This window comes from Podarcis liolepis (genome assembly GCF_965112155.1).
Source record: "Podarcis liolepis genome assembly, chromosome: 1".
NCBI classification, from domain to species: Eukaryota; Metazoa; Chordata; class Lepidosauria; order Squamata; family Lacertidae; genus Podarcis; species Podarcis liolepis.
In genome coordinates, this window is record NC_139554.1 from 120,666,005 (window position 1) to 120,692,583 (window position 26,579).

At 41.7% G+C, this 26,579-nt stretch overlaps 1 protein-coding gene across 5 annotated transcripts in view; it reads right to left on the reverse strand.

Annotated features, from left to right (window-relative positions):
* Positions 1-1,798: 1,798 nt before the first annotated feature.
* Positions 1,799-26,579, reverse strand: part of STAT4 (signal transducer and activator of transcription 4) — a 35,966-nt gene continuing 11,185 nt past the window's right edge. For 3 of the 5 annotated variants that reach the window (XM_083468433.1, XM_083468434.1, XM_083468435.1), the window contains exons 7-24: positions 24,623-24,708; positions 22,633-22,784; positions 21,732-21,890; positions 21,429-21,521; positions 20,569-20,628; positions 19,708-19,725; positions 19,522-19,615; positions 18,377-18,421; positions 17,344-17,427; positions 16,574-16,672; positions 15,407-15,542; positions 14,934-14,986; positions 11,912-12,006; positions 7,825-7,961; positions 7,146-7,337; positions 6,365-6,431; positions 5,738-5,846; positions 1,799-4,342 (exon numbers count right to left, since the gene is read on the reverse strand). In XM_083468433.1, coding sequence (XP_083324559.1) covers positions 4,316-4,342; positions 5,738-5,846; positions 6,365-6,431; positions 7,146-7,337; positions 7,825-7,961; positions 11,912-12,006; positions 14,934-14,986; positions 15,407-15,542; positions 16,574-16,672; positions 17,344-17,427; positions 18,377-18,421; positions 19,522-19,615; positions 19,708-19,725; positions 20,569-20,628; positions 21,429-21,521; positions 21,732-21,890; positions 22,633-22,784; positions 24,623-24,708 — 1,706 coding nt within the window. In that variant the 3' untranslated portion in view covers positions 1,799-4,315. The remainder of the gene's footprint in view (positions 4,343-5,737; positions 5,847-6,364; positions 6,432-7,145; positions 7,338-7,824; positions 7,962-11,911; positions 12,007-14,933; positions 14,987-15,406; positions 15,543-16,573; positions 16,673-17,343; positions 17,428-18,376; positions 18,422-19,521; positions 19,616-19,707; positions 19,726-20,568; positions 20,629-21,428; positions 21,522-21,731; positions 21,891-22,632; positions 22,785-24,622; positions 24,709-26,579) is intronic. The other 2 variants (XM_083468436.1, XM_083468437.1) reach the window with 2 other exon arrangements.

A 26,579-nucleotide genomic window follows, 5' to 3' on the forward strand; every position in this document is an offset into this window, starting at 1 on the left:
GGTACTGCTCTGGTGGGGAGGTAAACGGCATTTCCGTGCGCTGCTCTGGTTCGCCAGAAGCGGCTTACGTCATGCTGGTCACATGACCCGGAAGCTGTACACCAAGCTCCCTTGGCCAATAAAGCGAGATGAGCACCGCAACCCCCGAGTCGGCCACGACTGGACCTAATGGTCAGGGGTCCCGTTACCTTTTTAAAAGCCTATCAGATTACAGCTTCTGTTTAAATATTTGAAGCTTCCCTATGGTTTCGTACCTCCCCAAAGGTCAAGTCTTCACAGTTGTGCATTTCCTTTAGCATCAGTAGTGTTGTAGGTAATATCTCAAACTCTTAGTAAACTATAGATATGGGGTGGAGAGGAGGGAAGATTTCACCCAACGTGGGATTTCAACCCACAACCCTGAGATTGAGAGTCTATCCCAGGAAATAAATTTCCTGTGTAGAACTTTTCTTACATTGATGCCACCAAAGTTACCACCCTTGAACAATGAAGCAAAGCTGCCAAGTTCAATATTATCAAGCTTTTCCGTAAGGCAATGAACGGTCGGGGTCAAACATGCAGAACCCGCAAGGAAACCCCCAAGATCCCAGCCTGCTTTTTCCAGTCAAACCACACAGAAAGGGGAGGAGGCGGGTGCCGCGCCTGGGTGAAGGGCGGGAGGAGAGAGCTGTTCCTGGAACAGCACAGCCACACGTGCTTTCTGAGAAACAGGGACAAGTACGGGAAAGCCAGCGTCCGCAATGAAAACGAAAGTTAAAAACGGTCCCACGTGGTGGGGGTTTGGGGAGGGAGAGGAGAAAGAGCTGGCTTCAGAGAGATGGCCGGGAGGATTGCTTTGACCTCCTTTCTCCTTTCGATTTCAATACCCTCCTCTGAGTCAAAGAAAAGAAAGCAAAGCCCCAACTTACTATTGCAGTGTTTCGGATCGATGCAAAGCGATATATGAGCGCGTCCATTGTAAAGCACTCTGAAAACAAGACAGGAACCCCGGAAGTTCAGAGGGGAGCTGTCAAGGAAATATTGGCATGGACTGAAATGGAAAATGTTGTAATTTGTTGCGTCTCCTGCCCTGGCCAACATGGGGCGGCAGGGCTTAATAGATGCCAGGGAGCCCAAATCTGGTTTCACATCCTTGCTTTTAAAACAGGATTGAAGTGGAAGTTAAGGGGGCTGGAGATGGTTAATAGTACCCAGTTTCTTATTTGCATGAAAGTTCGGAACACTGCTCAATCAGAAAACCTTTTTTAAAAACACACGTATTATACACACACTAGTGTTTGTACTTTTCTGTACCCCAAAATAAACTCTGGTCGATCTCATATATTAACCAATTTTAGCATCTTCTCCGGTAGCAATGGAGAAAGTGAGAACTCCAGCATGAGCAGAATGCCTTCCTCTTACCACCATGGGCAAAGCTTGGTCCAAAAAGCATTTACTGTAACTCTTTTGGTTCTGTGGTTGTTTCTAGTTCTCCTGTATACTAAGGCATTCATTCAAGCATGCTATTACACACACAGAGAGAGACATAGCTCTTGAAGGTTATGCAGTGATCAAGAACAGCAGCATTCATTCTACATGCTTCATGTGTGAAAGTCCTTTCAGAGATTAAGAGGGGCTTGGGTAACTTCTAGTTTCTGAGACCCTGGCTGTTATAAAAATAAAAAATGACAACACAGGCACACACAAAAAGTGTATCTGAAGAAGTGTGCATGCACACGAAAGCTCATACCAAGAACTAACTTAGTTGGTCTTTAAGGTGCTACTGGAAGGAATTTTTTTTATTTTTACACACAAAAAAGACAGACATAATTTGAGTATTTATTTGACAAATGTTTTTTCTACCCTTCTTCTGTGCAAATGCACCAATTCATCAGATAAATCTTTTTTTGCCATTAAGATTTTTTGTTTTTTCATTATTCACTAAGATACAGAAAACTAATGTAAAAAAACAATCCCAAACAATAGTAAAAATAGACTATGGAGTCCTCTCTTAAAGGTAGTTCTTAACCCTTACCACCCACAGAAGGTAGTAGTCCCTCCCAGCTCTCACCTGGGATGTGGGGGGGGGGGTCTAACTTTCATTCAATGTCACAGCTGATATTAAGCATGGTAAGCTGAGATATACTCGGAGTCGAGAGTGGATTTCATGCTCTTTATTCAGCTCATAGTGGTGAGGAGGAATGGAAGTTCCCCCAGAATGTCTGCTTTATATACATTATTTACACAATGGGCCCCACGTGATTGGCTAATTCCGGGATTCTCCTGTAGGCCAATCAGGTTGCAGATTCACTTCCACCTGGAGCTGGATTGGTTGGCTCCTGTGGACTAATCAGACTGCTGCATTCTGGATCTTATTGTTCTAGGACCATTCAGACTGCTGCATTTTGGATCCTATTCAACTTAGTACATAACATAAGCCCATTCCAATGTTCTTATCTCATAGTCAACTAGACTTAAAACTATAAAGACACAAAAATATAACAATTCTCTACCTTTCAACACCGACTTGAACCAGGCTCAGGTATCGGTAGTGGTTTCTTTATAAAATCAGCTGATAGTCATATCCACTATACACTCTCCAGCCAAGGGGGTCTGCTATTCTTTTGGCCATGCAAAAACCACTTGTCTTGGAGCTAGAAAATCCAGTTGTCAATCTGATGTCCAACCGTTTCTGGATGTGTGTCAATTTATTCAATATTTCCAATGCGGCTAGGCTTCAATGAAAGACCCAATATGTTTTCTCACATAATTATGTTGTTTGCAGTCACTCTAGCTTGTAGTTTTTAAGGCTGCTTTGAAGAGCTATTCACACATATGCATGTTTGGCTCAGTTCTTCATTGTATCAAGGTTTAATATATTGTAAGAATGACAGTTTGGTGCACACAGATTAAAATATCACAAGAATATATAGCAAAAATACATAACCTATGTGGCATGACTTGTAAGATTTGTTGAAAACATGGTGGATTTTGGAATGGCTGCCAGGATTCATAGTTCAGGATCCAGAAGTGGCAAGAATTAAAATATAGAACCCCAATTTTTAGGGAGTGGGAAGGACAGATTGCAAAGAGCAGCAGGAATTCTACCACAATTCCCCATTAAATTATATCTATATAGAGTATAAAGGCAGAAGTTAAGATTTTTAGACCTGTACAACTAATTTGATTCTAACTTTTCAGTAGTACATCCATTTCCGAATTTTTCATTGCCACCTGTTTCATGTACTAAGTTCTAGTCCCAGTTCAGACATAATGCTAAACCAGGGTTGTGAGAATAAGACAAAGGGAGCCTCAGGCTTGCACAGTGCCAATGCTCTCCTCCTTCACATGCAATGTCAGGAAAGTGCATACTTCCATCCCGGGCCGGATTTAGGTTTGATGAGGCCCTAAGCTACTGAAGGTAATGGGGCCCTTTATATGTCCATCTGTCCTTTGTCAACAACAAATTGTCACTGTTTTTTTGTGTTGAATATATGCTATATGGTAATTTATGGACCTAATAGGTATCTAGAGCAATTTTCACACAACAAAATATGTATTTTATCAAAGTGATTGTTGAACTGAAATACAATTAAGAAGAAGTATATTGATAGTGAAATACAATCATGAAGTATTTTGGGGGGGAGCATCCCCAAGAGAGTGGGGCCCTAAGCTATAGCTTGTTTAGCTTATACGTAAATCCGGCACTGCTTCCATTAGCAGTTTTAAATCATCTGCAGCTTTCTGTTATGGCAAAACTGATGAAATGGTGATTTATGTTCACTGTGCTTAGTTCAAACAAGCCAGGACTAGAATAAGAGAATCATGGAATAGTTAGAAAGGACCACAAGTACAATGTAGTTCAACTTGCTGCAATGCAGGAATCTTTTGCCCCACGAGGGGCTTGAACCCATGACCTTGAGATTAAGCATTTCATGCTGTATTGACTGAGCTATCCCTCGGGGTAAACCATGGAGAGCAGGGGTGGGGTGCACAAGCCAGAGGCTTATCACAGCTTGTTCTTTGGGCCCAATCCATGGCTTAGTGTTATGTCTGAACCAGGCCAAGTATTGACTTAATTTATGAAAGCAGAGTTTGGTCAAAGACAATTGTGTGTGTCTGGAGGAGTGATGAAGAACCTGTGGTTCTCATCAACACCCGTCAGGATGACTAAAAGTAATTGATGATGGCAGTTGTACTCCAGAAACGTCCGTAGGACCACAGGTTCCCCATCTGTGCTCCACAGGGTACAGATACAGTATCTACAAAGGGAACTAGAAAAACATCTTCTTAGGAATGTTTCTGTTTAAAAACATACATATGCACTTTAGAATCGTCAGTCAGCTGAATATGGAGAACTTAACTGGAAGAGAAGAAGAAGAAGAAGAAGAATCTATCAGTTTGTGGAAATTCGTTGCTGTTTGTTTTTCTTAAATGCAAGTTGAGCTACAGCTTGCTGGAAATGAAAATGCCAAATGTGTATCTGAAAACTGAAAGCTGAAGCAAACAAAAGATCTATTTGTTCCCCTCTTGTGAAAGATTGACCTAATTTTCTACTGTGGTGTGAAATCCAGATGTTACGTTATGAAGAAGGCACAATGGTACTGTTGACCCAATTAATTAAGCGTGGGGGGGGGAGAATATCACTGAGGATTAGAGGCCCAATTTGATCTATAAAATCATTTTTAAAGACCCAGCTTCGTTTTGGAAGTTTGTGCCGTATCAGTTCTGCGGAGGAAGCAGTACTAAATAAGCAAAGTGTTGTCTTTTCCTTAGTTGGTGGAGGAATGTGCAACCTTGTGAATTATACAAAACTATTCATCATAGCAAAAGAAACTGCAGCCTACTGAGGGCTACAAATACAGTAGTTTGATTATAAATGTAGAAATTTTCTTCTATAAGCATACATTTATCAGGGTGCTGTGTGCAGTGTTTGCATAATTCCTTAAAATGTAAGCAGTTTCTGGAGCTGCAAGGTAGCAAACACACATGCATGTGCAGGGAGTCTTTTAAGAGCGGCTGCAAGAATTTTATTTGGAAACGGTTTATTGCTTCCTAACCATGTGAAGAGCTAAGTGTTTTGGAGTACTATTCTCTTCTCCTCCTAACAAACTACACAGTCTTCCCTATAAAGCTGTCCTTTTAGCAGGGGTTGGCTTAGTGTGCTGTCTGAACCCAGAATCACTTGTAAGCTGTCCCCCTCTCAACCTGAGTGGGAGCCAAGAACAGGTACAAAGCGGCTGCAATCTGCTCAGAGAGAGACCACCCATTTGCATTAAGCCATCATTTCATTTCACATTATGTAAGAACACAGTCACTAGCTCTTTCGTTATAGCACCTGATAACCAGTGCTGACATACTTAGTGCCGTTTTATCAACAGCGGAAAAAAGTTAGTGACAATAAAGCTTTGCGCATTCCGGTACAGTGGAACCTCAGAAGTCAAACGGAATCCATTCCGGAATCTGTTCGACTTCCAAAATGTTTGGAAACCAGGGCGTGGCTTCTGATTGGCTTCAGGAAGCTCCTGCAGCTAATCGGAAGCCGTGGAAGCCATGTCGGATGTTTGGGTTCCAAAGAACGTTTGCAAACCGGAACACTCACTTCCGGGTTTGTGACGTTCGGGAGCCAAAACATTCGACTCGCAAGGCGTTTGGGATCCAAGGTACAACTGTATTCTAAAAGATACCCAGTCACTCCTTAACAGCACTTCTTCATTTGTTAACCACAAGTTCAGAAGAAATTAAGCTTGGAACGTACAGCAGTTTCCATTACGGTAGGGCTCAGGTGTTCTCTCAAAACAGCATAGACACTTGGAGACATGGGGAGAAGGTCTGATGGAGAAGGTGGGTCTGTGGAATCACTCAGGCTTTAAAAAAAAAGACAGACAAAAATGACATCTTGAATGAGTAATACGCAAGAAGCAGATACTGTTGTAAGGGACTAAGCTTAATTGGCGCCTCAGGCACATACAGTGGTACTTCGGGTTACAGGCGCTTCAGGTTACAGATGCTTCAGGTTACAGACTCCGCTAACCCAGAAATAGTATCTTTGGTTAAGAACTTTATTTCAGGATGAGAACAGAAATCGCATGGTGGCAGCAGGAGGCCCCATTAGCTAAAATGGTACCTCAGGTTAAGAACAGTTTCAGGTTAAGAATGGACCTCCAGAACGAATTAAGTTCTTAACCCGAGGTACGACTGTGCTCTATTTTCACTTCCCATCAATCCTGGATGGTTCACCCACTTATTAGGAGAGGGTTTCCAAGACAAAGGAGCAAAAGAAATGTCACTTCCTCTGCTGAAGAGCAACATACCAATCGGACTGGTATGCCAGACTTTCCACACAAAGAAGTTTGGGAAACACGACTTAATCAGCATGACTCACATTTTGGAGACTGGGATAAATACAGATGGGACGTAACCTTTGGTTCCTCCTTCCATAGGCCTTGGCGCTAAATTAAAAGCAACAACAACAACAACAACATTATGGACATTAAATCTCCCATCTAGGAAACCAGAAGTGCATATTCAGCAGTGCAGCCGGGTGAATTTGTTCTTCACTGAAGACAGCTGGTGGGGGAGGACACATAGCTCAGTGGCAGAGCACACATTCTTCACATGCACAAGGTTCCAGGTTCAAGTCCTGGCCAAAAGTACTGGTGATGGGAGAAGCTTCTACTTGAAACCTTGGAGAACCACTTGCAGCCACAGTTGACAATACTGAGCTAGGTGGACCAATGGTTTGACTTGGTATATGGCCGCTTCCTATGTTAAAGGCTGCTCCAGAAGTTCTTAGGATGGGGCTTAACCACATTTGACTTTCTGATCTGTGCTTGTGGCGGGGCATGCAGTTTTTGTATGCCTGGTTGAGTAATTAACCTTGCAGAGAACGTTCCATTTAATATCGCATTTGTGAGGGAGACAGGGAGTGACTGTCTTTGCCAAGCCAGCTTGCTTTTTCTTCTTTGCTAGTTTCGGTTTGTATTTTTGTTACTGCTTTGATCGTAAGATGTCTTGTGCACCACAGGAAGTAATTAAAAATGGACAAGTCTAATCTGTTTTTAAAGAACAAATATGGCAAGCATGAGCATCGGGAGTTTGCATGCTCAGCAGTTTTAATGTAAAATGGTGGGGGAAGATTTTTTTTAAAAAAAGCAATATCTTACCTTCATTTGGCTGAGAGCTATAGTGCTTTCCAAAGGCTTTGTCTTTGGGAATATCTGGATAGAGGTATTTCAGTGGGTTTTCAGGAACGTTGTCTGCCATAATAACTTTGTAATCTCGTAAAATATCAGCAAACGGCAGCGCAGTTAAACGACCCTTATTATATGGTTCAACAGAATGGAAATTCACTTCTCCTGTGAAGGACAAGATAGTTATGAAGAAGCAGACAGATAGTTGATCGCAGGTTGTTTTTTGTCAAATGGAAAGAAGAACCACAAACTCACTTAAAATAATAAAAATGCCAAATACACAAATGCTGGCCAGCTGAGAGCTGAGACAAGTAACAGATCCATTTCGTCCTAACCTGTTAAGGTACCAACTGAATATACTTTATAGGGGACTACTGCAACCCAGAGAAGGAGGTCCACAGAAGCTACAGCAGTCTTTATTTAATCTTACATCTGTAGTTAAGGTAGCACTGAGATTTGCATTAAAAGCAACATTCGAATGATCTAAAAAGGATCCTAAAAAGTTTGGTACTGGCAATTTGGCATGTGAGATGAAAAGGGAGGGCGGGGCCAGGCCACTAGTGTGCATTTCCCAAATTGCTTTTTGAACTCATGGATAAGGGCGATAGGGGTTTGGAATGCAGCGTTCAGCATGTTAAAATATAGCACGTACCATTTTCTGACCGCGATACCCAGGTAAAAGTAATCCCTCCTAAGTTGCTTTCACTAAACCTCAGTAAAAATGTTCCAGGCATCTTGTCCTTGAGCAAATTTCTCTCTTTTTCTTTGCTTACAAACCCCATAATACATCTGTAAAAAGAAAAAGAGGAAAAGAAACAGGTTTATATGTGCACAATGCTTGTCAGAAAATCCTGTGGCACGCTAGGGACTAAAGAATTTTTCTAAGGTGCCTCAAACACTTAGTTGTTGCTGCAATTTGTTGACCACACCAGAGCAAAATGTGGACCCCATCCCAGTGTTGTCCTGGACCTTTCCCCCTTTCACAGGTTTACAATCCTGGACATTTTGGACTTTCCAAGGATTGAAAACCTCTGCATTTCAAGGGGAGGAAATCTGAGTCTACTCGGGAATGGAGAATGTCTTATGGATGTCTTTACATTAAAGGAGAAACAGGCCAGTGTGAATCCACAGTTTGCTCTAGTGTGGACCAGTTCTAACTTGCCTACCCCTTCAGGAACCAGGCAAATATTATGCAGCAAACACATGTAATTGCTGGTCACCTGCAACTTTTTTACATTCAAACTGCAGCACGGAGCTCCAAACTTTATTAGGGAAGTGGTGCTGAACGGGCTGTTTACGTCTTTTCTGCTATTCTGTTTCGTATTCTATATTGCTCTCCTGAAGTAGTTTTTGGCAGACCAGTGGTTCCTCATCATGCTTGTCTCTAGAAGGATCAGCAAAGGCCCTATGATCAGTATTCAGGTGCCAATGACCCTGTGATAAACTTCCATACAAAACAAAAGTGCAACCCATTGCAGTAAATATTTCTGCACTTTCAATACATAGTCTCTTAAATAGGTTTTTGGTCAGGTGATGAGGATTATAAATGTAATTCTTGGTAGCATTCTTGCTAGATTGGTAGATTCTTGGTATAGGAAAGGACATGCACCAAACAGAATTAATTACTTGCAAGGCAATGTTTACCTTATATATTATTTTCACTCGCATTTTCTGACAGTCTGCTTAAAATATAATAGTAACCAACGACACCTAAACAGTGTATACAGTTCTCTTTAAACAATAACCATCTTTTTAAAAATCTGGATATATGATATTATGAAATTATATTTCATACTTACGTATATAAATGAAATGTTTTATTTCTTTTGTAATTATTTTATTTTTCTGGATTTTTTTTAAAGGCTTTTGGTTAATTATGTAATTTTTGCTCACTCAACCCAATGATGCTTTTTGTGCACCTAAAATTTGTCAAGAGTTAGGTATTGTTAATTTTATAATTTGAGTGTATATTGGCTTTTTTTTAAAAAAAGGATTGTGCTTGTTAACCACCTTGAGTCTTTGTGGAGACATAAGCAGGCTTTTTTTTTTAAAAAAAAAAACACAACTATTAATCCTGAAGGATGGGGAGTAGGAAATGGGTCCAGTACTTTTCCCTTCCCTCCAGCAGGGTCAATAGGAGTTTTCATGAGGCAAGTTAAACCACACATATATGAGGGAGTAAAAATTCAGAAGACTAGATCATGGATACTTTATTTTTTAGGTCATATGTGGTTTGGCTTAAATTCTCAACCAGCTGGATAAGCAAAATGCTTAAACTGGCTAACAATACTGCAAATACATCTGAAATAAATGGTGGCTGTGTGCACACATATTCTTGGCAGAAATTCCTGTGGTTAATCTTTGTCCTCTTGCAGAACTGCAAGGTTCCACTGGAGGTTCCCTGGAACTGAGTGGTAATGACATTTTCATCTGTGCACTCGGGTGAATCATGGTGTTGCTCTGGTACAGCAAAACAGCCAGGTATTACAATTGGTGCTTGTGCACTCCGGAGTTTACTATGTTTTTGTAGCTGTTTGCATTCCCATTTGATTTGCATAGCTCACATTTCCTTACCCCTTCGATAGCACCAGTCTCAATGCTTCCCCCAAGTGAATTTGGGTTTATGCAATACCAGCAGGGCTTTTTCTCAGCCTGAACTCATTTCCAGCACCTCTCAGGCGGGCGCCATTGCCATTCTAAGAGAATGAGGGAGGTGTTCATGGTGAGACCTCTTTTTCTAGAAAAATAGCACTGGATACGGGGATAATAGATAGATAGATAGATAGATTCTTTATTGTCATTACACTAGTGCAACATTGCACAAGTGCAACGAAATTGGATGCCATCCCTTAAAAACAACAAAAGCAAAACAACAGCAACAACCAAACAAACCACCTTCCAACCACACCCACACCCACACCCATCAAACTCCCAGGTCTCACTATCGAGTTACAGCATTCAAAAAGGCCACAGCTCTTGGATAGAAACTGTTTTTCAGTCTATTTGTCCTTGACTTGATGTTTCTATACCTCCTGCCAGAAGGCAGTAGTGCAAACAGACTGTATCCCGGGTGAGATGGATCCTGCAGGATGTTGTTTGCTTTCCTAAGGCAACGGGAACCGTACAGTTCTTCCAAAGGTGGGAGAGGGTGACCAATAATCCTTTGGGCTGTGGTTATGACCTTCTGGAGCACCTTGCTCTCCCTAGCTGTACAGTGTAATCAGATACACTGGAGGAAATTGGGGGCACAGAACATTCGTTTTGGTGTTTTGGGGTGAGTGCATCAATATCCATTTCTGCTTCTCTCTTTTCCATGCACCCTACTTCTTTAATCCTTTCATTTTTTTCTGGCTGTGCTCCAAACTATTTCCGGTGTACCCCTGAATGGAGGCATGTTGTTTTATCCCCTTTTGATCCCCCAAATATGCCCAAAATGAGAACCCTGTTGGTGCTTAATCGGCATAAGAGAATTAAGAAATTAGAAGACAGGGACAAACACAAAAAGGATCACATATTGATTTTTAGAGCATATCTGAAGGCAGCCCTGTTTAGGGAAGTTTTTAATGTTTGATGTTTTAATTATCGTATTTTAAATTTCTGTTGGGAGCCGCCCAGAGTGGCTGGGGAAACCCAGCCAAGTGGGCGGGGTATAAATTATTATTATTATTATTATTATTATTATTATTATTATTATTAGTATTATTATTAGTATTAACAGGAAACCCCAGTGTTGCTCCTTATACACAAATTCAAATAAATGTGAGTGTGGACTGTCAGTCTGAATTACTTAGTACAGAAAGTATTGATCTGATATGTAGTGATCTCTCCTATTCTAATTGATTCAAGAGGGTTCTGTAAGCTTCTCTGTGTGGAATAAAGAAGCAGAAGGTTCATGAAAGCAGAAGGTTCATGATGTTTGGGTTATTCCTTCAGAGAGGCTTACAGCTGGCTTAAACTGGTTCTATTATCTCTTTCTGTCAAGGTCATGCTGACTATAATAGTAAAGCCAGAAGGAGCCAGGGTTTCCCTCTCTTTCTATCTCTTCTGGTGCGGTGTTCTGTATATAGTGTTAAGGTTTAGTTTTATTATAAGTTATTGTAAGTTTGAGTTAAGTCTGCTGCAACTGGATTTCCTATGGACAGTGCCAATCCTGAATGTATTGGATTTGTGACCATTATGCTCATTTGCCTTCAGTAGCAGTAAAGCTCTGCTGGATGAAATACAATTGCCTCTGGTCTATTTTGGGGGGAATCTCACAACATGTTTCAGTTTTTACTCTGCTAACTATACCTTGGAGTTCTGCTCTGGATCAATATTGAGTAGAATACATGGCAGGACTACTATGGCCTAAGTTGAATGAAGGGGGTGGGAAGCAAGCCCTCAGTATGGCACAAATGCACTAGTGCAACTCTTATTGTCATTATTAAATTTTTAAAAATTCAATAGAAATTTTTCACAAGAAACTCCTCTTGCAATTCAAATGTAGGCAGAAGTGGGGTAACATAGGAGTTTTTTGTTTGTTTGTTTGTTTTTTAACCTAACTGCAATCTTAGCCATGTTCTCCCATTGCTTCTGCTTTTGATGAAATTCCTCTGTTGAAATCGACAGGATTTAAAAGTGCTTAAGTCTGCTTGAGGCTGCCTTCAGAGTCTGTACCTACTTACTTACTTAACAAACAGGAAGGACAAAACAAAATTCCGCGTTGCCAGTTTATGTACAATCACCAAGATGCTGCTCACCCATCAATCCAAAGTGGAAGAATGTGCTTTTTAATTAGCTCCAAGATTGCTTCTAGCCATGCCCAAAACGTAAAGGATTTACCAGGTAAGTGTTCCTGTTTATAGAACAAATTAGATACACAGAAAAATTAAGGTTTCAATATAGTACCAGTAACCTTTATCTTTAGACTTATTCTCCAACAAAAACAACTACCGTATTTTTCGCTCTATTGGACGCACCGGACTATAGGACGCACCGGACCATAGGAGGGGGAGAACAGGGGGGGGGGTTTCTTTCTTGTTCTCCCCCTCTAAAACAAGGTGCGTTGTGTGCGTTCAAGGTGCGTTCACCCGAAGCCTCCGGAGCCCAGCGGGAGTTCCCGCTGGGCTCTGGAGGCTTTGGGTTCCTTTCGACCTGCTCTTTGGGGCTGACGGGGGCGGGAGTGCTGCTTTCCCCCACCGCCAGCCCCAAAGATCAGGTCGGGGAACAGCAGGAAGGCGGCGCTCCACCTCCCCGCTGTCCCTCGAGCTTGTGGGGCTGGTGGTGGGGAGAAGCGCTGCTTTCCCCCACCGCCAGCCTCCAAACCAGGTCGGGGAACAGCGGGAAGGTGGCGCTTTGCCTCCCCGCTGTTTCCCGAGCTTGTGGGGCTGGCCGTGGGGAGAAGCGCTGCTTTCCCCCACTGACAGCCTCCAAACCAGGTCGGGGAACAGCGGGAAGGTGGAGCTCCGCCTCCCCACTGTTCCTCAAGCTTGTGGGGCTGGCGGTGGGGAGAAACGCTGCTTTCCCCCACCGACAGCCTCCAAACCAGGTCAAGTTTGGAGGCTGATATCCGCAAGCCTTGGGAGCCCGGCGGGAACTCCTGCCGAGCTCCCAAGGCTTGCGGATATCTGCCCGAAGCCTGGGGCGTGCTGCGCAGCGCTCCCCGGGCTTCAGGCTGCTATCCACAAGCCTTCGGAGCGCTCCAAAGGCTTGCGGATAGCTTCCTGAAGCCTGGAGAACGAGAGGGGTCATTGCGCACTGACCCCTCTCGCTCTCCAGGCTTCAGCAAAAGCCTGCATTCGCTCCATAGGACGCACACACATTTCCCGTTCATTTTTGGAGGGGAAAAAGTGCGTCCTATAGAGCGAAAAATACGGTACTTGGTATTTGCAGACTACTGGAGGTCACCTGTGATACTATTTCTGAACAGTCTTTAGTTCCCTTTGTTAGCATATGAGACTACACTTTGCTATCAAACATTCCAAAGCAAGTCTATAAGTAGCTATTTTCCCTATTTCCCCTTTTTAAAAATATAATAAGTGTTTACGATACAAAGAGTCACACACTCATTAATCCACCCACTTTTGCTTGTGGAACTACCCACCACATGTGACACACATACCCCGCCACCAAAGAAGTTTATCTGTGAAGGAACATGGTCCTTGGACTAGAAAAGGTTCCCTACTCCTAGGCTGGATCTACCCTGATCTGTAAAAACGCTAATAAAATGCTATTTAAAAACCGTGTCATATAGCTCTCAATGCAATTTCCCATTCCCATTGTGACTCTGCAATGCCCTCTGGTGTCACACTTTCATAACACATTTTTCAAGTTATAACTGACCACTGTAGATTCACCCCTAGTCTACAGTCTTTTAACACTGTGCCAAAGAAATGACTTTTATTTCATATTTGTTATAATTGTAATGCCATATTTTCTCTCCTAACCCATCTCTCTCAAAAGAAGAAAAATCAAATCGAAGTGAGAACAAAACAATGAAACTCTATATGCCAGTCTTTCTCAACTGTGGGTCCCCAGATGTTGTTGAACTACAACTCCCACCATCCCTGACCACTGGCCCTGCTAGCAAGGAATGATGGGAGTTGTAGTCCAACAACATCTGGGAATCCAAGCTTGAGAAAGGCTGTTATATACCATATAGGTGCATAATATACAATGAAACCCTCTGCATCCCTGAAATGTTGTGGAGCTCTTTGCTAGAATTAAAAGCTCCCATTCATCAACTACTGAGTTTTTAAAACAACAAAACCTCACAATATGGCTATCTGCTAGGGATGGGTGAATATGTCAGTTTCAGTTTCACTTAGCCACTTTTTTTTTTACCATTCCTCTATTCATTTCTCCACATTTCTGCATAAGTTTGTGTTTTCATTTTAAATTAAGTGTTCATGAAAATTCATCAGCATCAGTGCAAATCTCTCCTAATATACACACTTTTTCATTTCATAATATGTATATGCAGCTTGTTTGTAGAAAACCTCAAAGCGCTTTTTGCAAAGCAATTTCTCAAAATCAATGCATTTATATGTTATTTTCACTAATCTATGGATTAATATGTGCATTTTACCCTCATATATGCATTTTTGTACACATTACCTGACTAGCAAAATTCACAAGAAGTGTGACTTTCAAAGAATGGCTGTGCTTCAGTTTGGGTACTGAGTTTCAGGAAGTGTGAGTTATGTAAATTCACATTTAAATGCAAAATGAATTGAATTTCTCCCCAAATCCCTATTATTCACCCACCAGTGAAGCAAGGCTGCACCACTACCCTTTTTACTTGCTGATGGGATGTTGTACTTTTGCTACTCAAAAGCTATACAGCGAACAAGGTTGGCCCAAGACATTTAGGCATCTGAACTGAACTATAAAATAGCATGCCCACCACCCACCAGGGAAGAAGGGGTGAATGAAGACCTACATCAGGAACAAGGGGTGGGTGGTAAAGATCTACATCAGGAACAAGGTAGGAGTCAAGATCTATTTTGGGGACAAGAGAGGGTGCAATAGCAGCAACAGCAGGTGATACATTCCTTGAAGGCTGGATCTGCTCCCCTGTGGATCCTGCCACCTGAGCCAGTTTCCACACATAGCCTCATGGGTGGGCCGGCCCCACATGCAAGCATCATGAAAAGACTAAACTAGTTGCTTGGAGAATAAGTTGAGTGTTTGGAAAGACCTATGGTGCTTCAGTATCTGACTTGTGTACGAACATGGCCAAGAATGCAAGCAGCATTTTGAAACATCTTAACAATGACATACCTTACAGAACTTTGACCAGGAAAGTTGATGGTCCCCATAACTAACTTGCAGTCCTAAAATTTAACGGGGAGAAATGTGAGGCCAACATCTTTCCAAAATGTTTGTTTTAAATATCACAGTTTCAAATAATTTAAAAAGACAAGCACAATTTCCCAGTTGGACTAAAGATTGAAGTACTATGAAGCAATCTGGGAGTTTCAAAATCCTGCCAAACAGCAAAGAAGCTAATAATAATAACAATAATTTTATTATTTATACCCCGCCCATCAGGGTAGCAAGCTAATTTAGGAAATGCAGGATAGACCATGGAGTATGCACAGTTCTGTCCTCCAATATCTCACCACCATTTCCCCACAGCATTTGCCACATGAGGCAACTGCCTCAATCCACCTAATGTTAGGGCTGGCCAGATTTACAATAGGACACAGTTTGGCTCAGAGAATTAATGCTGAAAATTTGCTTTATAGTTTCACCTGTAAGTTTGTCTGCCAGCATACTAAGTTGATCAGAGTTGAGCCCACGGCCAACATATGATGAAAACTGCCAGCTCAGTACTTCCAAGACTTGATTCAAAGTGCCGGGTGGTGGATTATTAAAGAAAGCCAAGTTCTGCAGCCAAATGAAAGTTAACACAGAATTCTGTTAGCTATTCATTGTTTCCGTATGTGAGCTGTTTTGGGAACTCTGAAGTGTCAAAGGGCAGTAGAAGAAATGTACCATGTTTTTCCATGTATAAGATGCCCCTATGCATAAGACGACCCCTATTTTTTGAACCCAAAATTAAGGATATTGGGTTTAAATCCAGAACCAGAACCCAAGCCCAGGCCACCCACACCAGAACCTGAACCCAAGCTCAAGCCCAGAATCCGAACCTGGGCTGCCCGTGCCAGAGCCCAAACCCTTATGCATTCACCTTCCGTGAATAAGACGACCGCAATTTCTGTGTGTGACCAGGTAGGTGGGCATGACCCTGGGTGACCTTGTAAAAAGGCCAGTCACGGAGCCATCTTCCCTTACTCTTTTGCTGCTTTCTTCTGATACTGATGTATTTTGCTGTCTGCTGGCTCTCAGCCAGAAGGACATGGGCTCAAATCCCTATGTGAGATGAACTCTTTTCTGTAACTCTAAGCTAAAGCCTGCCTTCAGGGATTCAACTGCGAACTGAATGTGAGTAAACTTATTACTTTAAAAAGAAGACTGTTGTGTCTTTATTCTTTTTAGGAGGGATGAAAGGGGACTTGTCAGGAACAGAACCCAATCTGGACAAAACCAGATTGGATTGCTTAAGCAAACAGATTCAAACAAATCTACCAACTAGCTTCCTGCTATATATTGGGGAATGCACTCTGTTGCTGACTCACATGCGTGAGTTAGGGAGGATACTATTAAATCAATATATCCTCTCCTAGTATCTACAACATTCCCCCAATACATTATTTGGAAATCTTAAGAAAGAGTAAATATAGACTGTAAATAGAATTCAGAACATACGAGCATCATCTTTCAAGTACCAATAAGGATACACAAGTGTCATGAGTATCTCTTAGAGAATTGTGGGAAAGATGCATCATGGGAAAGAAGTTCTCTGTGCTGCTACACCCAATTCATGAAAAACAGGAATTTTGCTATATAAAACCTACCTGTGGTTCACTTGTGGGCAAGTTGTACCAGATAATAGAAGCCCAAGCACTGGGCAATTGGCTGACATTGGAAATCATCACTACTGGTAAGGAACTCGTCTGAGGAAAAAGATGCATAGATTTCATTGTTTATATGGAACAGACTAGTTTTGAACTGAATGCATTAGAAGTTACTGATGCAATGTCATAAAAGGCTGCAATCAAAATGCTGTATGGGAGGTGCACTCTTGCTGATTTTTGCAGGTAATCAATTTTGTTGGAGTTCAGCTTTCTATGCTGGACTCCACATGCAGGGCTACTTGTGGCATGGGCCAACCAATAAACCCAAGCTACAAAGGCAGGATACAAGAGGAGCTAGAAAACAAATGGAACTTTGGAGAAATAAATCATCGCTTGTTTGACCATGTGTAGGTCAACTTATGTTTAACTTGTGATTTGTTAAACAAACAAGGGCTTAGCATTGTGTAAAACAGGCCACTGTTTCTAGGTACAGTCGTATGTTGTTTTTAGAACAGAATGCATTCTAGGAGTCCGTTCGACTCCGGGAACCATTCAAAAGCCAACGCGCGGCTTTTGATTGGCTGTAGGAGCATCCTGCAGCCAATCGAAAGCAACGTTGGATGCTTGGCTTCTGAAAATCGGAACACTCACTTCTGGGTTTCAATCATTCAGGAGCTGATTTGTTTGGGAGCCAAGGCATTTGGGTTCCAAGGTATGACTGTACAGTTTTCCTTTATAGGCCACTTTATATATATACTGAGAGCACTTACTTCCAGGTCTATTGTCAGACCATATAAGCAGACCTGTGTTTCAAAGGTTATGGAATGTAGTTCTTCAGTTACCATTTGAGGGCCCTGAAGAGATAGAAAAGGTTTTTATAAAGAATATCTGAAACACATATACACTAAACATGGGCGAGTTGGAATGCAACTCAAACAACCAAGTTACTATATTTTGAAATTTTGTTAAACAGGATTAGATGCATTGTGGATTCCAACGCCACTATGCTTGCTTCCAAAGTTTCCTGCGTTTCCAAATTTAATTTAAACAAGAACAAAACAAAATTGTTGAGTGATGCATCTTACTTCTCAAAACGTTAAAAAAACTAACTGTGCTATTTGAAGGCTGCTTTCAGTAATGGCAAAAATGTCATCTTCAGATTTTAAATTTCAGTGGAAATGGTTAATTTCAAAATCAGGGATGCATTTTACAGATTTTATTTTTATTTTGTAGGAAAGTGAAATGAATCAATTTATCCAGAAGCGGGAGCCCCAAAGCTACTTTTCTATTAAACCCTAATGGGTAGAAATAAATTGTCGCTGCCCTTTAGAAGGTCCAGTGCTTGTTTTGGGGGGGCACGGGTACACATACCCCTAAACATTTTTTGAATTAAGGTTTGGCCTCATTGAGGTGCAGTATTTCAATATGAGTAGGAAAATGAGAGTATCCCTAAACTTTTTTTTTTTTTGAAAAAAAGCACCGAGAAGGTCTATTGATAAAAATATTTGTGCCACATGTTGCCATTGTTTAAAGAAAATAACAGAGCATGGTAGCATTTCAGCTGCAATTGCTTATCTCCCCTCTCTCTCAAAACTCTGACTCAATTTAGGTAGGATGGGGGAGGACTTTTATCATTCATTCATTCATTCATTTTAAGCAACTATTGGTGTACCATGCGTTATATGGCCATTATAAATTTATACTTAACTTACATGGATAAATATGGACAATGACATTTTCTTCAACTCAACAGGGCAGCTATGCCACACTACAAATACAATCCAAACGATTAAATCTTCCTACCTCACTGCCCTTGTTTCCAGTACATGATTTCATTTCTTTTGGTTGCTAAAAAAAGGTTAAAAATCAAGACTGAGATTAATATACAATAGTGTTTATTCACAGAAACTGTTAGAGATGGGTACTTTTGTGTTCAGTTGATGACAATCAAAAAAGCATGGAGTGGGACCTCTGGTGGAGACTAAAAACCTTCCAAAAGAATAATTATAATACAGTGGAACCTCGGTTTTTGAATGTAATCTGTTCTGGATGACCGTTCGACTTCTGAAACGTTCAAAAACTGAGGAGCAATGGGCAGTTGGCAAAATCCATTGAGGGGAAAAATAAAAACATGCAGTGGAAGCCGTACGACTTCTGAGGCGCGTTCGAAAACGGAAGCAATTACTTCCAGGTTTTTGGTGTTTGGCTTCCGATACGCTAAAAAAACGAGATTCCACTGTACAGTGTGGTACCTCGGGTTACATATGCTTCAGGTTACATACGCTTCTGACGGCGCAGCAGCAGCCGGAGGCCCCATTAGCTAAAGTGGTGCTTCAGGTTAAGAACAATTTCAGGTTAAGAATGGACCTCCGGAACAAATTAAGTACTTAACCCAAGGTACCACTGTATTGGTATTTTCCTATGCCATCAGATCAGACGTTTAGTGTTCTAGCTTGAGGACTCAAAAACAGATTTCACAATTTCCATGCATTTTGCCATGTCTGCTTTTTGTGGTTGTTAAATTTTAAAAATCAGCATTGGAAGGGGAAAAAATGCAAATTGCATCAGTGAATGGGATCAGACCAAGAATCGGAGGGGAAATTTAACTGTTTTATCCACAGCTGCATTCTGGAGGGAAATCCCTTTTCCTTACCTGCACTGGACCCAACTAGGGAATTACGGTACCTCCAAAGCAAACACCAGGTTCAGAATAGGCAGCAGCAGTGCTTCCCCCCCAGGGGTACTCAAGGGTACGCAGTACCGGCACCGTTGTTGTTGCTGTTGTTAAAAAGTGTGGCTCTTACTGTAACAACTTCATGGTAATTACCTTCACCTATTTTTCTATTTTAAAAAAGCACTGGGCAGCAGGGAAGGAAAGGGTTAGATTCTCCACATACCTGCATCCGTTTCTCCATTTTTGGGACATAATAAATGAAGTATTGCCTTACCAAATGACGAAATTCTACAGAAAGGCTCCCATTTGCAGATTCATCCATGTTCATTGCTTTTACATGAGTGCCGCAAAGGATAAATCTGCGGTTGCTAGAAGACACATCCCAGTAAGCAGCAGCAGAAAAATAATAAGGGAGCAACACGTGTTTGTTGTAGTAGTTCCATCATTTATATTGTCTTACCTTATAGTAGAAGCATTCCTGAATTAAAAAGACAAGAAAACCCAAGGTAATTTACTGCGCTGAACTAAAACAATGTGTTTTAAAGCACAAAGGTTGACTCATGTTTCTGATATTTCAGAGTGTGTTCAGAGCTTATTCACAGTATACCTGGAAATTGAGAACTCAAAGAAAACCAATAGCAGTGGCGGAGTTGGCATTCATAGTGAGATACAGTAATTTTATTGTCATGGTTCTCTATTTTGTTTTGTTTGGTGCAGTCGACTTCCAAAACATTCAGAAACCAAAGAACGGCTTCTGATTGCCTGCAGGAAACTTCTGCAGCCAATCAGAAGCTGCGGAAGCCCCGTCAGATGTTCGGCTTCCAAAAATAGTTCGCAAAGTGGAACAGTCACTTCCAGGTTTGCGGTGCTTGGGAGCCAAAATGTTTGAGAACTAAGTTGTTCGAAAACCAAGGTACGACTGTATACAGTTTTCCAAAGTTTCTGGTCAATGAGCATAATAAAGAGATTGATAGTTTGCAATCCTTATTTCATTGATACAACAGAATTAATTTGCATGGATTCCATCCTGCCATAGATAACTGCAACTGCTGCTAATTTTACCAAGTGGAGGCATTTGTAGGATTTATTCCGAAGTTGCATTTTGTGCTGAAACCATGGAACAGTGATCAGTACTTTGAAAGTTGTGGTTGTAAAACCACACTTGCTATGGAGGCCTAAGCAATCCTGACACCAGCCTATGCAATCACAGCAACTTGTTTTCTTGTGTGAATTGCAGTCTTGGTTGCATATTACCCAAAATGTTGTTAACAGTCTGAAGAAATCATGAGATCCGCCCCCCAACACCCTGCAAGTTATCTACCTGTCAATAGCAGCTTTCACTTTGATCTGGTAGTTCAGCTCTGGCAATCTAATAAGCAGTCTAGGGGAGAAAAAGAAAGAAGAAGAAAAAAGCTTCATACATTTAATAGCAAACAATGATAATTGCCTAGGGAAATTAGCTGTCATAACAGTTTTTATGATAATCTTGAACAGCCAAATTAGGCAATCCATGCATACTTTGCAAATCGCATCCACGATGTTAGTGTGGAACCTGCCACCAAATGCATGAGACTCGCAGATGCAGTCCAATAGTAACTAAAAGTAACATGAATTAGTCAAAGTGAAGAGAAGCTGTTGTTCTCATCTTTTGAAAAATGCTGTGATAGATGCTGGCCTGAGTCTTCAGGTCCATAATCTTTTCCATTTAGCAGCTCCATTTAAAAAACTGATTTCTTCAAAAACAAAAGACAATAGAAGTTTTAATGTTTAAAAATATTTGGCCCAGTGTGCACACTGGCAGAGGAAGAGGATTGCGGGGGGAGCACCCCACCCCCGGCAGCGCGATCCCGGTGGGGTGCCATCGCAACTGCGCCCCTGCCTGCCCCGGGCACCCCGCCCCAGGCAGTGGCATAGCGTGGGTTGTCAGCACCCGGGGCAAGGCAAGTAATTTGCGCTCCCTAACCCATGGATTTGCACCCCCTAACCCTAACCCCCAGATGTTGCGCCCGGTGCGCCCGGCCCCCCCTGCGCCCCCGCTACGCCACTGGCCCCAGGACACATGCCTGCCCCGCCCCCGCCTGCTCTCCGCCCCCCCGGTGCCGGAGCATGAAGAAGTTTTGAAGAGATACTCCAGGACACTAAGCAAATCAAGTAAATGGTTACGTGATAGCCTTTACTCACCTAAGTTTAACAGTGAACTGTATTAAAGTTTTAAGAACCAAAGGCCTCTGAGGATGGGTTGGCATGCAGGGCTGTCTCTCAACTACAAATGAACTAATACAAAAGGAAGTAAATATATTTGTTAGTACTTTGCATAAACATGTACTGAAGGATAAGCAAGATTATTTCATCTCATGAAGACCAATACTTCAACATGGCAGAGTTGCTTTTTCAGACACATATTGCATTTTCATGACAGGAGCTATATGTTGACATGCCTTTCAGTCACAAATTACACTTAACACGTAACATAAGCTTACGCACCTTTGGAAGAGGCTGTAGAGCAAAAAGTTTACTCTTTCCAGCAAGTGAGGTCTTTGCAAGGGAATGGGGTCTCCCTCATACGTGAGCTTGACCAAAAGCTCATCCAGTTTCTCCAGCTGCCTTCTTATTTGAAAAAGACTCTCTGCCATCAGAGTGAAACTGAATAAATGAAAAGAAAGAATCAACTCTCTCTCTCTCTCCTTCACACACACGCAGTGAAATGGACACCTGGTGGAACCTAAATGTCTTATTTTTATATTTTGTCTTTGGCAAGTTCTACATAATTGCATACAGTGAGCTGTGTTCTTATCTCTCCGTATTCCTTTGTGATGTGTCCCATTGCAGCAGACGGTGAGAGCTCAGGGATAGAAGATAGGGGAAAGGCACAGAAAACAGATAAATGGATTGACAATTCAACTAGGGTGCAGTGAGACAAGAGAGAGGAGAAAATCTCTGTTGTCTCCTGTTTCCAGAACCAGCAATAGAAATCCAAAAGGAGCTATCTTTCTCAGGGTAAAGTGCACAGTGCTAATGGCTGGGGTGGGATATACTCTCTATCAGGTAACTTTCAATGGAGGTTTCGCAACTGGCTACAACCCTAACAGTGATTCCCCAGATATGAAAGCGTTTGCTTGGGGTGACCATGACACAATCTGTGTGGTTCAGCCACAGCCCCTCATTTCTTCCATTGCAGCAACCTTGTTTCAAAGAGCCCTTTTCAGAGCAGGTGATGCCTGCTAGAGTTATTTTCACTTCAGATGAATACATTCTTAGAAGCTGCATAAACTCTGTTAACCTCTAAGATTAAATTTGTATTGGGTATTCTGGGCTGGGGAGAAGCAGCAGCACCACTTCCTGTCGCACTTCGCTCAGAAAATAGGAGTTACCGATAAAAGTTTACCAGTTTTGCAGCTGATCAAGCCCATTGTGCAGAGGCCCTCCGATGCAAGCAATTTGTTGCCTTCTCTTCCAGTCCACTAATTCTTCTGTTAGCAAGTTATTCACCAAGGCTTCAGCTTCTTTGATTATTTGTGTCATTTTGCTGAGAACTTCCTAAAAGACACAGGATATGTATCTCTCGTACAAGCAAGGACCAAGAATGTTTTATAAATGCAACTGTCCTTTATTGCTCTGGAATAGCCTTCAGCAACTGGGGGGGGGGCTCTAGATGTTTTGAGCTACAATTCCCACCAGCCACAGCCAGTATGGCTGCTCTGGAGCTCACCATCCATACAACCAGTGCTTTTTTCTGGGGGTACGCATACCCCTAAACATTTTCTGGATCTTTGTAATTTTGTCCCTTTACTGTGTTTATTTTTCCAGATTTGAACTATAAAATGGTGATTTTCGTGAGTCAAAATGAGAGTACCCCTAAACATTTTTTTTTAGAAAAAAAGCACTGCATACAACAATGCCTACTACAATAACACAATGCAAAGAGACAACCTATTTTTTCTACTCACAGCTCTGAGGCTCTCATCTTTCTAAGGCTAATCAAAATCTGAACATCTTCCAGGATGTATATCAGACTTTTCTGTTTAGGAAAGCATTTAGGGCAACCTTCATCAAATAATTTCTTTCCAGCAATTTTGGACTAGAATTCCCATCAGCCCCAGGCAACATACATGATGGGAGTTTAGACCAAAACAACTGGAGGGCACCAGATTGGCAAAGGGTGCTGTATAATATGTCTGGACTAAATTCCACCTATGAACCACTTTGGCATACAAATTTCAGAAGCTCAAAAGGTCCATAAAGTACTAACACTGGACCACAATTCCCCATGGAATACATAACAGTATTACTATCTACTTAGGAAAGGTAAGACATTTCGAAAGTGGGAGCTTTAGACCTTATTTTTCTAATTTTATCTTACAAAGTTAATTGTAGGAAAGTTTTAAACAATCATAGTGTTGTTGTTGTTGTTTTTTTAAAAAAACCTTCTCCCCCAACAATACTGATATTTAACATGTAGATTCTTCAGGATTTCCACTATCCACTGGCCTAGAATTTCAAGAGATACAAGTGAATGTAAAGTTCACCAGAGGTGAACAACTTTAGCACTTAATAAAGCATGGTTTCTGGAGGATTCTCAGGCTGAAATCACTAGTTTTGCTAACATGTTCTCCAGCCATCATGATAAATTATATTTTAATAATAATAATAATCCAGCTTTACTTCGATCGCCTGTCTTGCACTAGCTCACCTTGAAACTCACTATGCGGGAGCCTGCAAGGCAGGAAATGATGGTACTCTATACTGTTTTAAAACACACCATTCAACAGGTGCTATCAACAGCGATTCATTAAGGGATGGAGGTTCCTTCACCACTCACTCTTTGGTTCCGACACCAAACCTATTCCTTGTGGAAGAAGAGAACAGCCCTGCTTAAGAGAGAATTATTTTTGAACGTCATTCTAATAGTAGGATTGCATGCATGTGTCTCCTGACTCATCACTTTCTTCCACCCTAGTCTCTCTCTAAAGGCTGTTATAAGATGTTTGGATAGCCCCACACATGCTACTCTGAGCTCTTTGGAGAAAGGGCAGGTCAGAAATGTAAGGGGAAATGCAAACTTAAGTCCTCTCACTTTCAAATATGTGGAACACCCTTTCGCAACCTTTGTGCCCTCCAGTTGTTGGATTCCAAGTCCCATCATTCTCAGCTAACATAGCCAATGATCAGGAATGGTGGGAGCTATAGTGCAAAACACCTAGGTGGCACCAGACAGTACTCTCTCTGCAGTCATCAAACTCTCTCGAGCTCTTGGGAATTTCCTGCTGCTTAACCACATGAAGAACTCTGAAGCAAGCTGCCTCTACGTTTACATCAGCAGAATAGGGTGGCGTGCAAAAGACAAACATACAAACAACGAAGACAATTTAGCAAACCTTTCTCTTGTAGTCTAAGGTATTGAGCATCTCCTGCAACAGCAGCATCTCTTGTTTCACAGCAACACTGTTTTTGTTGGTGTGTTCTAAAAGAAGGTGCAAAATAGCATGTGTATGGCACAAGAAGAGTAAGCCTCTTAAACGGCATAGCCCAGCTAACACACACACACACACACACACACACTGCTAAAATCATGGTCTAGCCTTATGAGGAACAGCTATAGTTGGCTTCAGGCTGCAAGGAGGAGATACGGAAGCTTCTGCCTCCATTTTATAATCACTTAATGATGAAATTCCTGGAAAATTAAATACACATTTTTTTATTATTAATTTCATTTATTAATGACTTCCTATGAAGCATTACACACACACACACACACACTTTCAAAACCAGAACAGACACTGCTTAGGATAAAAATCTCCACTTAGAAGGCTTCTTCAAAAAGGAAGGTGTTCAACAGGCACCAAAAAGACAACAGAGACATGCCTGCCTGATATTCAACAGGAAGCAGTTCCAAAGTGCAAGTACCACCACTCTAAAGACCCAGTTCTGACATTGTATAAAATGGCAGCGCACAGTGATCATTTAGGTATAGTACTTATGTGTACATTATAAGCCCTATATGGTACATGCCAGCAAAATTAGTCATGACTGAGTCCAACTGAAAGCAATGGAATTTGTTGTAACTAAGTGCCATTCCATTGTTTTCAACTGAACAGGCAGCATAATTTTGTACACATGTCCACTGTATTCACTGGGATTTACTTCCAGTTAAGAGTCAAAGCACTGAAGCCTCAGTTGTGACGACGTTTTGCAGGGTTAAGACTCCAGACATGAAGAGTACATGCAGGCTGCATTCTGACACACACCTGGGGATTCAGCAGGGAAGCTGTTACTTATGAGAGTTTGATGAAACCAGAGATATGTTCACACATTTCCTTTATCATGTCTACAGTGACCCACAAAGGTGCCTGCTTATAGCGGTTAAATGTCAGGCAAAGTGATGCTGTAGTGATCCGTTTGTGGTCAGGATCATCGTCATCATTTGAGGGAAGAGTCAAGACATTATTACTCAGAAGACAGTATGACATTACTAATAGACTAGCAAGAAGAAATGGCTTTTAAAGAGCCTGCATCTCTTGAAACTGATCAAGTGTAAACTCATGCTTATAATATGTAAACTTATCTGGCTTCCTGCACAGTAGTACCTCGGGTTAAGTACTCAATTCATTCCAGAGGTCCGTACTTAACCTGAAACTGTTCTTAACCTGAAGCACCACTTTAGCTAATGGGGCCTCCTGCTACCGCCGGAGCCCGATTTCTGTTCTTATCCTGAAGCAAAGTTCTTAACCTGAAGCACTATTTCTAGGTTAGCAGAGTGTGTAACCTGAAGTGTATGTAACCTGAAGTGTATGTAACCCGAGGTACCACCATATGGGTAATATTCTACATTTTGAAAGGAGGGTGGACTTTGGTGGAGAACATTGCTTATGGAACCATATGCAGAACAACACACTTATGCAATGCTACATATAATCAGGGCAGACTTTGGTCTTTCAGATTTCAGTGGCGCCCTGTGTGAGGCCAAAATTCTTCTCCTCCCAACCTCTTGCATTCTGTTCTGTGTATTCGCTATATCATAGCTGTGATGCCCTGCAGCAGTGTCCAGTGAGGGGAGGGGCCTGGCTGCGCTATCTTAAATCCACATTTGATGTGATAATAAGGCATTCGCTTTACAAAGCAAACATCCATTTTCACCTACACCAATCTTCAGCTTTGTAAAGGATTTTATTAGAAGGAATTCACAGCTCCCTTTTGAACAGCCAATCACAGTTTTTGATCAAGGTGCTGAGGGTGTTTTACAGCAGCAGATTTAAACACCTTGTTCTACCATAAGAAGAATAAAGTTTTAGGCTTATTTCTCATAACCATAGGAGTTGTGACCACGACAATCAT